At 46.3% G+C, this 13,358-nt stretch overlaps 1 protein-coding gene across 1 annotated transcript in view; it reads right to left on the bottom strand.

The window, feature by feature from the left end:
• Nucleotides 1-5,201, bottom strand: part of Mpo (myeloperoxidase) — a 9,633-nt gene extending 4,432 nt beyond the window's left edge. The window contains exons 1-9 of the mRNA XM_004645257.2: nt 5,115-5,201; nt 4,926-5,003; nt 4,717-4,810; nt 4,103-4,278; nt 3,766-3,889; nt 3,554-3,683; nt 3,268-3,474; nt 2,240-2,558; nt 406-566 (exon numbers count right to left, since the gene is read on the bottom strand). Of these exons, the coding sequence (XP_004645314.1) occupies nt 406-566; nt 2,240-2,558; nt 3,268-3,474; nt 3,554-3,683; nt 3,766-3,889; nt 4,103-4,278; nt 4,717-4,810; nt 4,926-5,001 (1,287 nt within the window). The 5' untranslated portion in view covers nt 5,002-5,003; nt 5,115-5,201. The remainder of the gene's footprint in view (nt 1-405; nt 567-2,239; nt 2,559-3,267; nt 3,475-3,553; nt 3,684-3,765; nt 3,890-4,102; nt 4,279-4,716; nt 4,811-4,925; nt 5,004-5,114) is intronic.
• Nucleotides 5,202-13,358: the final 8,157 nt, after the last annotated feature.

Here is a 13,358-nt window from a genome sequence, read left to right as displayed (position 1 = left end):
ATGGAGCATCAAAAGAGGTCAGCTAGATGATGACAAAGTCAGAACAAAGAGTACAGTGGATATAGGAGCCAGGGGTGACAATGAGACAGAGGAAGGGAGGAACCTTCCCTGAGCAGCTGCTATGTGCCAGACAGCTGAACCTTTCTGGCAAACCCTCCCAACACCATTCCTGGACCCACAGGAAAGAAGCAAGGTAAGGAGGAAGGACAAAGAAGGGAGAAGCCTTGTCGAGCGCTTCATATCTGTCCAGTTTTCCTCTAGGCCACTTAATCCTTTCAGCACCAAAGATGAAGAAGCCAAGCCTCAGGAGGATAAGACACTTGCCTAGGGATGGGACACTGCACAGCTGGGATGCAGCAGAGGCACAACTGGAGCCTGAGTCTTCCCGACACCCAGGCAACCTACCTGGACCATGGCCCCTACAATCTTCCGGGCCTCCTGATATAGCCTCTCTCCATCCCATCTGGGGTTCAGGCGCTTGAGCTGTGTGGCCAGCCTGTTGTGCTCACGAACAAAAAGGGTGTGCATGGAAGTGAGTTCAGGCATCTCACTGGAGCGAGTGTCCCCTGTGGGAAGCAATAGCCACTGTCACTCCCAAAACCTCCAGCCCAGAAAAGATTTGCACCACTGAAACTCCCTGTCTAGCCAAGGCCTGAAATGCCTCTTATCTGGACTGCTGTCCACCCACCTTTGTATACCAGGCTCAATTTACACTCTCCCAGGAACTCCCATCCCCTGCCTCCACCTGCCATGGCAGCTCTTTCCCCCACTCAAGGATAATTCTGACCAGAGCATCCACTCGACAGGTATCAGATCCAGCCCATGACCTATCAACTTCCTGTGACTGAAACTGGGGGCTCCTTGAGGACCAAGTTCAAGCCTTGAGCCTTTCTGTGTATAACCATCCTTTCCAACACACATCAACCCATGTGGCTTAGCACCAGGCCTGGCACAAAGTATAGGACCCATGACCACTACCTACTTAGCTCATTCTCTTAATTCAGGAAGGTCCATAAAGCAGCATGCCTGTTGGCTCAGCCTAGTTTCCTGTCCCATGAAACACAGTTAATGATTACAGCGCTCTTTCCTGCTAAAACTGGAGGATACTCAGGCTTCTTCTCAACACACGATCCCAGGGAGCCACTACTACTTGAGCAGCATTGTTAGCTCCATCCTTACTGCCAGTCTATGGCAGGGCAGGAGTGGCAGGTACAGGATACGTGGCATCCATACCTGGCACTTTGTTCAGGAAAATTGAACAAGAACCCCTGGCTCCTCTAGTCTTCTCTCCTTCTTTCCCTCAAGGGCCCAGAGAGCTACTGTCAGGGCTGTTGCAATAAGACGCTGCATTCAGCCTCTGCCAAATCTAGAAAGGAAATTCTAGGAGGAAAGAACATCCTCTGAGAGCAGCTTCTCTGTCCCATGAGCAGCTAAAGGTCCCAATGGTTGAGGGTGGGGAGGCAGCCAGGTCTGGCCAAGGAATGCTGTCCTGAAGAAGGTGGGCCCTTTCTTCCCCAGGAAGTTCACAGTCGCACTGACCTCGGTGCCCCTCCCAGAGGCTCAGGGAAAAATCACATTTCTGGGCGTGCCGACATCACCATCCCAACCTTACCCTAAACTGCCTGGTGTTCATATTTGCAACCCACCCTCATGTTTGACAGGCAGCCCAGGTGGGAAGCGGGTGGCGTTCTGTAGCAGCACTGTCTACTAAAGCTTTCTGAGAAGATGAAATCGATCTAGTTCCGCATCACTCTATAGAAGAGCCACAATCCCAGGAGGCTACTGAGCACTTATAATGTGGTTAGTGCAACAGAGAGACTGAAGTTTTTATTTAATTTAAAATAAGTAAAATTAAAACAACCACATTGGCTGCTGACTCCAGTGGGGTTCCAGAGGGTGGGGACACCATATCGCTTTCTGTCTTCTAGTTCCCTGCCCCTGTGGAACTCAGTTCTCCTTTCTTCCAGAGTACAGATAGGAAAAGAGAGAGACTACAATGGATAGAGGCTCTTTGCCCAGCCCTGAGTCTCCATCTTAGATGGAGGGATTTTTATTTTTATTTTTGCTTTCTTTTCTGTCTCCATTCAACTTGTCACCAAGGCAACCAGGCTAATAAGAAGTTGGTGAGGGCAGTGGCTCTCATAGCAAACCCGCATGCTGCTTGCAAACAGGCTCACTGTGGCTCCCACAAGAAATGCCTCCTGGGCCCCCCACGCCACTTCTTAGCCCCAGAGCTGACCTGCCAGGAAACAGGGGATGCGTGCAGACCGGTTGGTGAGGAGACAGGGGTCATCATGCAGGTTGTCAAAGGGCATCAGGGCTCGGCCATTGTCCTGGAAGCGCTGGTTGACAGCCAGCAACCCCAGCTGGTTAGTCAAGTTGCGCAGGTTCCTGGCCAAGGGGTCCTCGCTGCCGTACACCATGCTGGCGTCCACGAAGGAGGTGAGCGCATTGATCTGGTTGCGGATGGTGATGTTGCTCTTGGTGCAGGCCGGGCAGGAGCGGAAAAAGGGGATGCAGTCGTTCTGGTTCTTGATACGGGGATCGTTGGGTGGGATCTGTGGCACAGAGGGAAACTAGGCAGACTCTCAAGGGCAGTGACAGTGGGCAGGAGCTGCTTTCCCCTGCCCTTAGGACCTCTGGACTCCTCAGCCGGTAGGGAGGTTTCTCGAAGGACCAACAGGGTCACTATCTGGGGAACCGCAAGAGCAGGGCCTCTGCGTTTCAGGAGGGAGGGGCAGGACACTGAGCTGGGATGCGAGGACGCCCGGGAGGGGGCGCAGCCAGAGCTCTGCCTCCTCCTCCTTCTCTGAATTTGGTCCCTAAACTCTGGCTCACTTACTCTCCCCATCTCCACCTTCCGTTGTCCCTTTCTGTCTCTCACTCGCCCCTGTCCTTCTCCATCTCTTTCTTCCTGTCCCTCTCAGGCGCTCTCTCCTTTCTCTCCTGTTCCCTCCTTCGCAGGGTGTGCCTCCAGCCCCCCACCCTGGACCCTGCTCTGTGTGGTGGTACCCGAGTGTCCCTGTGTCAGAACGGGGGAACAAGACCAAGCGCAGGACATCTACACCCAGAGATGTGAGAGACATTTGAGGGAACTCGTCCCAGAGCTCTTTCCCAGCCACGCGGAGAGCTGGAATTCCAGCAGGGACATCTCAGTCACCGAACGGTCCTAGCTCTGGAGATGCTGGAGGGGATCAGGCAGCAACCCCACACGCCGCCGAGGCCCAGAGGGCGGGAGCCACGTGCTGGGGGCGGGGCGGGGCGGACCTTGAGAGGGAAGCAGGGTGGCTGCTGCAGGCAGCTGGTCTCACAGTTGATGCCGGTGAGGAAGGCAGCCCGGGCGGCGGGCTCGGGGGTGAAGTCCAGGTCGTGGTCGATCAGCTGGCCCCACTGCATGAATATGAGCGAGCGCTCCTGGTCCGGCGTCAGCTTCTCGGTGGGGAACCGCACTATGGCGTTGGAGACTGCGCGAGCCTGCGGGACACCCGGTGTCAGCGGGAGCCTCATCCCCGCACTGCCTGGGTTCGGGCCGCACTCTGCCTGCCGTGCTCACCAGGGGCACTGCGAAGCCGCCGCGCTTGACCCCGGGAGTCCAGCCGAAGGGCAGCGACACGCCGTCCTCGTATTCGGCGGGCAGCCAGCGCGCAAAGGCGCGGTTGGAGGCCCCCAGCGTGGGGCTGCGTCTGTGGGAGGCATAGGGCGCTGACACTGGGCCACACGGTTGGTGGGAACCAGGAGGAGGACTAGGACGCCTCTGAGCCCCACCTGTTGTTGCAGTGGCCGGTGATAGTGCGATATTTGTCCTGCTCTGGGCAGCTCACCCCCACGTCCTGGTAGGCACAGCCACTCGACTTGGACAGCAGATCCAGCTGAGCCGATGTGAGCACATCTACCAGGGAAAGGGATGGGAGAGCTGAAACCCACTTTAATATTCTAGGCAACCTGAAGCACCCTGGAGCTGGGGGCCTAAGATGAGAAGTGGAGGGATGCTAGGATGCCTCTGAGACTCCGTGGAGAGGGGATGGGGGCTCACTAGGACACAGCTGGGAACACTAGGCGGGCTCCCTAGCAGCAGAGGCCTGAGGTGGGAGGGTCTTGTTACCAGTGACATTGAAAAGCCCTGGCCGCAGAGGCTGCAGCTTCCTCTTCAGCAGGTCTAGGGCCACATGCAGATAGTCAGCAGCCCTCACTGCTGTCCTGGTGGCGGCCACAGGCTGTTTGAAGTAGGACAGGAGCTCCATGGGGCTGGCTGAGCCACTGCGAAGCCGCTGCTTGATGCTGCATGGAAAAGAAGAATCAAAGTCAGGGGTGGTGGCGCAGGTCTGTAATCCTAGTGCTGAGGAGGCTGAAGCAGGAGGATCGCTATGAGTTTGAGACCTGCCTAGGCTACATAGTGAGACCGTGTCTCAAAAATAAAAAATAAAAAAAGAAGAACCGGAGAAGGGATGTATAGATACTCAGCTGGGTGTTTCTCAGCCCAGCGGTGGACAAGCAGCATGGTAAATTTCTATTTATAAAAAGATTATAGACCTAGGTGTCCAGACAAAAGCAAGGCTCCAGGAGGGGCAGTTTTGAAGATGTTCTCACACTCAGAGATGTAAAGACAGAGTCCACCCTACCCAAGACTCCCCTCTTCCACAATCTTCCTGCTGCCCACTCCTTTCTGAAGGGCCTGGGGCAGGCTGCCTACAGCTGGGCAGTGCCCCATATGCACACCTTTCCCTCCGTTCCTTGTAGGCCTTGTCCACTAGCTGTTTGGCCTCCTCCATGCAAGTCAGCACCACCGAGGTCTCCACCTCCTCAGGGACAGCTGAGCAGAATATGAACCACAAGGTCAGGTCCCAGACCCTGGGAGTCTGCTGAGAAGTCGCTGGGACTCAGAACAACCCTTGCACCTCCCTTCTCCCTCCTCTCTGAACTGTTACCTGGAATGGCACTGTCAGAGGGCTGAGGCATGACCAGAGTGGCCATGAGCCCTGTGAGGGCCAGCACCAGCTTCATCTCTGCAATGAGACCCCCAACCCCATACATACCCTGAGCATTTGGGAGAAGAAAGTCCCACACTCTCTCTCTCTTCCCAGATCCCTCACTCCCTCCTCCACACCCAGTCCCACCTCAAAAGACCTGGTCTATGGGCAAAACCAGGCCTATGTGAAAAGGGGTCCACAGGTCCCCACACCCTTGACAGCTGCAGTCACCAGTAGCCCCCCAGGACCTTGGCTCCACAGCTCACCTTACATTGGCAACTCCCCTCACAGACTCTGGGCTTTTATGTCCTCTAGGCTGGGTGCTGGGGCGGGGCAGAGGGAGGTCTGTCCGCAGAGACTGAATTCTCCTCCCCCAAGGGGTTAGGGGTACACAGAGAAGAACCCTTGAAATAGGGGAGAGGGACAAAAGAAAGGACCAGAGTTCTCCCCAGCTCTCGATCTTAGCACCATCACTCAAGTTTTCTCAGTTCCACATCGTAGGTCTGTACCAGAGCTAACCCCAGACAGCACACACAACTAAGCCCGCCAAAATTCTGGTTAAACAGAATATATAGGATTCATTTCAAGTGAGCAAGACCAACAGCCTAAGGCGGTGGTGGCCAGCTTGTGGAATGAGTGCTGCAGCAGGCTGCTTGTGTGATTGGAAACTCTAGAAGGTTTGCCAACACTGGTCTAAGGAATTGCGGGGGGGGGGGGCGGATAGAGTGGTTCCCAATGCCCTGAGGGAGAGAGAGGGAAAAACCTAGAGTGATGCTGTCGCAGTCAAAGGGGTCACCTCCACCCCAACTGTCACGCTGAGGCAGCCCCCCATTCTGATGGAGCCAAGGGAACAGGAAATCTGGCTAGAGACTGTTGGGCTTCACAGGAAGAAAGACCCTGAGGGCTACGAGCTGAGAACCACTGTAACTTCCTCTGTCCCTTGAGAACCACTGTAACTTCCTCTGTCCCTTTCCTTTCCCTCCCCTTTCTTCTTAGCGTTCAGTAGGGGGCTGCCTCCAATACCCCACCATCTGCCCCTGGATTTCAGGAACCAGAAGAGAACAGAGCTGATTGTGGTTAGTGGTCAGTTGGGTGACGCAGCCTCGGCCTCTCTGGGAAACAATCCACACAGTTGGGAGGATTGGCGTTAACGATTCAGGATCACTTTGAAATAGAAGAGGGAAGGATGGCAAAGAGCTTGTAATTTTCAGGCAGGATAAATGTGTGGGACTTAGGACTCTGTCAATCTCCTGGGGCCCAGCTTGTGCCAATCATGACCCTTATGTCCTGCTTTGAGCTGGCCACACTTCTTATTTTCAGCCACCTCTCTGCCACTCACTCTTGTCTTCTCTGCCCAAACCACACTTTGACCAAGGAACAAGAGACAACACTACCACAAAACACCACCTCAGTGTGTCCATGGATCCTGTTCCCTGCTTGGAAACAGCCCAGGGCCTCCCAGAAAAGGGGCCATCCTTCCAGCCTTTTTCTACATATGACTTGCTATATGTAGACTTGATCAAGTTGCTCTTTGGGAAGAAGGTTCTAGAATTTTGCAGGCTTTTGAAACAATTTTTAAACCTGCAAGCAATATGTTTTAATTGATGAGAAATTGGAGAAAACAGACAAAAAATAAAAATAATCAACTGAGATGATGGGTCATTTTTTTGTCAAGGCCTATCATTCTTTTTCATATAAATAAGAAGTAGAAAAGAAAATAATTTCCCATGATCCCACCACTTACCAATCTCCTACTTAATAATAATTAGATGTCCGATATAGATTTTTTTTTCTGTATTTTAGAGAGGCGTCTACAGGGTGTTCAGGGTCTCACTAGTAGATCAGACTTGTAGTGATTCTCCTGTTTACAGCCTCCCAAAGTGCTAGGATTACAGGAGCACGCCACCATGCCCAGTTTCAACCACCATCTCAGCGTGCCCCAGAGGCAGGCTGGCATGGTAGGCCCCGGGGATTGAACCCCTGCCCCTGCGCCTGCTTGCAGACGCTTTAATTCGCTGAGCTATTTGGCCAGCCCTGTTATATTTTTAAACAGTGATAGGAACAACTTTAAATATTATTTTATAATCTGCTTTGAGTACTGAACAGTTTTAGCCTAAATATCTATGTCAACAAATGGGGGTTTACTTTATTTTTATTTCTTAATATTTTGTGTTATTCATTAACCTAATTATTTCTTGTTAGATACTTGACTTGTTTCCAGTTTTCATTATTATAAACAGTACTACAGTGAACATCAATGGAGCTAAATCTCCAGCCGCATCTACAGTTATTTCCTAAGGCAACAAGCATTAAAAGTAAAACTGCTGCATGTTCAGACGCACCCAGTGTTAAGACCTCATGAAGACTACATCTCATTCTTCTACCATCGTGCATGAGAACGTCCAGTCCCCTCCCCCTCAGCAACCCAGATTATTAGAGTCCTTCTGGTCTTTTAAGAGAGAGTCAAAGGGCTGGGGAGATAGCTCAGCTGAATAAGCACTTGCCTGGCAAGCTCAAGGGCCTGAGTTCAATCCTAAGCTCTGCAAAAAGAGAGAGAGAGAGAGAGAGAGAGAGAGAGAGAGAGAGAGAGAGAGAGAGTCAAGACTCAAGAAGAAAGAGACATTCAGTGCAAGCCCTTCCTAGCAGGGATGAAATAAAGGGAGGCAGCAAAGGAAATTACCTTGCCACAGAGGACAGTGTGGCACAGTTCAGAATAACCTCAATGTCAGATCCCTTGGCTTCCAACAATACTCTTTGCCCAGTGGCCTCCACACCTATTCCCAGCCTTACATTCAACCCCTTATTCAATAAGAACCTGTCGGCCCCTTGCATGTGCTGGGTGATGCACAGGGCCTCTGGAGGGCACTGCTGGGACTGCTACACCCGGGGAGGGAGGGAGCCCCGCCCAGTGCACACACACTCTGCCCCCCTTCTCTCTCCTAGGCTTTCCCAAATGTCCTAACCTCAGGGTTTAGTCCAACTGCCTGTGGGATCTTGGCTACTACTGCTTATGAAACCATTCGTTCTTTCTCAATGCTGCTTAGGAAATAATTCAGTTGGGACTACAGCCAGGTTTCCTATGTGCAGCCGTGTATGTGTGTGTGTGTGTGTGTGTGTGTGCGCGCGTGCGCATGTGTGTGTGAGTGTGTGTGTGTGTGTGTGTGTGTGAGAGAGAGAGAGAGACAGACAGACAGACAGACAGACAGACAGACAGACACAGACAGAGGGACAAAGAGAGACAGAGAGACAGAGATCCCCACAAGACTCTAGAGACTGGAGAAGAGATAGAGATGGTGACCTTCAGACACTCTAATTACACTCAACCCATAGATCTTCTCTAACTTTTTATTCAAAAAAAATTTTTTTTTAATCTGGAGTTATAGCTCTGTGGTAGAGCACTTGCCCAGCATACAAAGCTCTGGATTCAATCTCTAGCATTGAAATCTAAAAATTTTTAAATTAATTTTTAATTCTATGACCAATACTTGGGTCAATATATATACATACATATTTTAGCTTTTTTTTTTTTTTTTTTTTTTTTTTGGTAGAACCGGGGATTGAACTCAGGCCCTTGTGTTTGCCAGGGAAGAGCTTATTCCACTGAGCCATCTCCCCAGCCCTATATTTTAGCTTTTGAGACAGGGTTTATATAATTCAGGATGGCCTTGAACTCACTACATAGCCCAGGCTGGCCTCAAACTCATGGCAATCCTCCTGCCTCAGCCTCAGAGTACGGGGATTACAGGTATGCACTGCCACACCCAGATTTTTTTACCTTGATATATATTGAGTAAGATTTAAGATTATGGATCAAGTTAAAAATCCCTTTAATTTAGGTTATTGTAAGATAAGTAACAGCTCCAATTTCAACCATCTTTCTCCACTCTTTAGGCATTATCTCTGTTGTCATTTTTGGGTTTGTCCTTTCAAGCGTTTTGTTTTGTGTTCATTTTGCATAGATGGATCTGTGGGAAATACCTTTTGACCCTTATTTTTCTGTAAGTGGCATCACGCTGTGCATAGTGTTCTAAGGTGTGCTTCTTTCCTTCAACAATGTATCTTGCAAATCTAGCAGGTCCACTTAAAGAACTATCTCAATTTTTGAACTTTTTTTTTTGTAGAACCAGGAATTGAACTCAGACCTTTACGCTTGTCAGGAAAGTACTTATTCTACTGAACCATCTCCCTGGCCCCTCAGGTTTTGAACTATTATACAATATTTTTAGTTGAACTGTACCTAGTGATCATTCATTTCTTAACTGAATTAGTATCTTTCCCTTTTTAAAAAATCAATGCAGCAGGAGGCCTCTGTACACACAAACACACACACACACACACACACACACACACACACACAGCATTATCTAAGGTGAAAATTTGGAAACAGGTCACAGGTTCTGTGCATTTTAAATATTTAATGGATAGATATTGCTAAATTGTCATCCAAGCTTTATAAACATCTCACAGGCAAGGAATAGAATTACACAATGAGTTCAACTTTTATTTCTTTGTTTAATCGTGAGGTTGGGCATCTTTTATTTATGTCACACCTTCTTATGACTTTGCTATTTGTTTTTTTTTTTTTAAACCTATTTATTTATTTATTTAGTGTGTGTGTGGCCAGCTCAGCCCACCAGGGGGCGGGGCTGGCTGGCATGTGGTGCTGGGGGATTGAACCGCGGTCCCTGTGCTTTGCTAAGCTTATTCTAAGTAGGTGCTTTAGACCACTGAGCCATCTCACCAGCCCTGCTATTTGGTTTTGACCACTTTTCTATTGGATTGAAATATTACTTGTAAAGGTTATTTATTCTGGATTTTTGTTGTTGTTGTTGTTGGCGGTACTGGAGACTGAACTCAGGACCTTGTGCTTGCCATGCAGGTGCTTCTGCCGCTGAGCCATCTCCCCGGCCCAAAGTTATCTATTCTGGATAAACAATAATGCTTCAGCCGTTATGTTATAAAACTTGTCAGTCAATTGTCTTTTCATTTTTAATAGTATCAATTTTAAAGTGATCACATTTATCAATCTTTTCTGAAATTGCTCCCCTTTTTTTAGTATTGGGAATTAAGCCAACTTCGTGCTGAATTCCACCCTATATACCCAGTCACATTTTTTATTTTTTATTCTGAGATAGTGTTTTCCTAAATTGCTAAGTCGCCCAAGCTGGGATCTAACTTGTGTTCTCCCTGCTTCAGCCTCCCAAAGTACTAAGATTACAAGTGTGCATCACCAATCCTGGGGAAAAAATCTTCTGAAGATAATTGTTCTCTGTATTCTTATAAAAACATAATTTTTCATATTTAGGCTGGTAATCCATATGTAATTTGTGTGTATGTGTGTGTGTGGTATGAATTATAGAGCCTTTTTTTCCTAAATAGATAACCAATTATTCCTATGCCTCTCACTAAATAATCTGTCATTTGTCCACTAATTTGGGATAACCCTTTGTCACTTATCATAAGTTGTGTATTTCTAGATTGTTCCAGTTTACTGATATGCTAATTTACTTACCAGTTTCTATGTCAATAATGCCTCATAGCAACTACCATAATTTTCTAATGTTTTGATTTCTTATAAAATAAATTTTTTGACCTTCTTTTTCAAATGAATCTTTAACATGCTAACATTTGTACATTTTCTTATGGCTGCTTAAATAGTTGTCTAGTCCTGTAAGAAATCTTGAGCTTTTTATTTATATTGCATTCAGTTAACACATAAATTTGGTAACAATTGATACTCATATAATATTATCTTCCCATTTATGTATATTCATCATTCACTATGTATTTGCTGAGCACCTACCACCTGCCAGCACGGTTCTGAACAATGGGGCTACAGTAATAAGCAACTCGGTCTCATGGAATTTACATTATTTTATTTTATTTTATTTTATTTTATTTTATTTTATTTTGACCTAGGATTGAACGGGGGACTTTACAATCTATAACCCTAGCTTTTTTTTTTTTTTTTTGAGTCAGTCTTCCTGCATTAAAGGAATGAAAGATTAAGCTCAAGCTAAATAAAGGGAGAATAAAAAATTACTGGAGATGGAGCTCAGGAATAGATCACTTGCTTAACAAGCCTGAGGTTCTGAATTAAAACCCTGGAGAATAAATAAATACCATCTTAATCAGTCCAATGAATTCAAAGAAGAAAGATGTATAAATCCAGTGTCTATCAAATGTGAAAAAAAATCAGTGTAATTTGGTCCTCTGCTGTGGGGTGCATGATGTGACAATGTCAGTCAAACTCCAAAATGCTCTGGCTCAGCCATTCTCATCTAGGTAGAAATTTACCCTTCAGATGGGTTCTGCAAGGCACAGGGACACCAACACAAGTGTGTTCATTTCACTCTCATTTCAACCACCAGAAGACTGGAAATAAGCCAAATGTCTATCAAAACTGTTTTGCCATATTGTGGTACATTCCTCATAATGGTATTTTATGATTCCTTCAAAAATAATGAGGGATATATATATATAGATATAGATATATATAGATATATATAATATTTAGTACAGGGTCTACACGGTCTCACTACACAGATTAGACTTGTCATAATCTTGTTTTCAGCCTCCAGAGCGCTGGGATTACAGGCATGAGCCACCACGCCCAGTCTCAGTTGCTGTCTCATTGTGCCCCAAGGGTGGGGCCAGCATAGCACGCCAGGAATCAAACTCCAGTCCCTGTGTCTGCCTAAGCAGGCGCTTTTTTTTTTTTTTTTTTTTTTTCAGGTGCTTTAATCTGCTGAGCTATCTGACCAGCCCAAGGGAGATATATTTTAGCAAAATAGAAATTTTGTCAGAAGTAAAGAGCTAGTTGCATTCTATACAGCATGTTGTCATCCTACAAAGTATGATCACACATGTGGGCATATACCTAGTTTCTAACTATGGATAGAAGAGTCTAGAAGAAGGCACCACGGCCTATTAAAGATGTTTGCTTCTGGGAAATGAACTGAAACATTTTATTTTGATATCTAGTACTCTCTGTGGTGCTGGCAAATCTCTATTTGAATTTTTTACTAGAAAAATATTTCTTATCATGAAATAACTAATAATCTCTCTCTCTCCACCTCAAATCCCCCAAAATAGCAAACTTTGATTTATTTTACCTGATCAATGATTTTGGATGATTTTTTCATTGGTTTCATGTATATATATTATATATATGTATATATAATATATATACATGAAATCTGTATAAAGCATGTAAAATTAAGCATTAACTGTTCCTTTCAATAAACTAATAGAAATTAATGGTACAATTATCTTAGGTATGTCATGTGTATATTTTTCCCTTCTTTCTTTTTTTTTTTTTTATAAGAGGACTTTTCTGTGTTTTGTTTTGTTTTGTTTTGTTTTGTTTTGTTTGCGGAACTGGGGATTGAACTCAGGCCCTTGCGACTTGCCAGTGAAGTGCTTACTCCACTGAGCCATCTCCCCGATCCCTCTCTCCCTTCTTTCTTTTCTCCTTTCCCTCATCCCAGCTGTTCTTTCCTATTGAGCAGTGTACCTTTCAGATTTTGTTTATTCTTTCAGGTTTTTATACTATGGAGACAATACAATGTTTATTCATGCGGCTCTGATTTATTTCACTTATGAGTATAGTCTCTAGTTGCATCCATTTAGCTATAAAAGCTACAAGTTTTTCTTTGTAGCTCAGTAATACTTCATTGCATAAAAATGTCACATCTTTTTTATCCATTCCTCAGTTGCTGGACATTTGGGTGGTTTCTGACATTCAGCTATGACAAATTGCACTGCTACAATTATGGGTGTACATATATCGCTATGGTATGATGTTTTCAGTTCTGGGAAATCATGCAGGTGGGCAATAGCTGGGTTGAATGGGACCTCTACTCCTATTTTTTTGAGGAATATTCACTCTGATTTCCACAGTAGTTGTATCAGTCTATACTCCCAACAACAGTGGAAAAGTGTTCCTTTTTATCCACTGCCTTGCCAGCATTTGTTCGTTGACTTCTTCATCATAGCCATTCTTTCTGGGGTGAGCTAGAATCTCAATATTGTTTTAATTTGCATTTCTCTAATGACCAATGATGTTGACCATTTTTTATATATTTATTTGCCTTTTATATTCCTTCATCTGAAAAGTGTGAATTCATCTCAGATGCCGTTTTGGCTTGGATCTTTGAATTTGGGGGTCTGATTTTTTTTATTTATTTATTTGTTTATTTGCTCCAAATGCCAGGTTTGGCTGGCTTGAGTTGTGGGGATCGAACCACAGCAGCCTGAGCCTGACTGCTTTGTTGAAGCAGCCACTAAAAGGACTGAGCTAAGGGGCAGGCCCCCAGGGTTTGATTTTTTTTAAAATTCTTTAAATTTTTTATTTATTTGTGTGTGTGTGTGTGTGTGTGTGTGTGTGTG

Source organism: Octodon degus, unplaced genomic scaffold (genome assembly GCF_000260255.1).
Source record: "Octodon degus isolate 3935 unplaced genomic scaffold, OctDeg1.0 scaffold00222, whole genome shotgun sequence".
Classification (NCBI taxonomy): Eukaryota; Metazoa; Chordata; class Mammalia; order Rodentia; family Octodontidae; genus Octodon; species Octodon degus.
The sequence above is the reverse complement of the archived record's forward strand: the minus strand, read 5'-3'. Positions and strand labels throughout refer to the sequence as shown.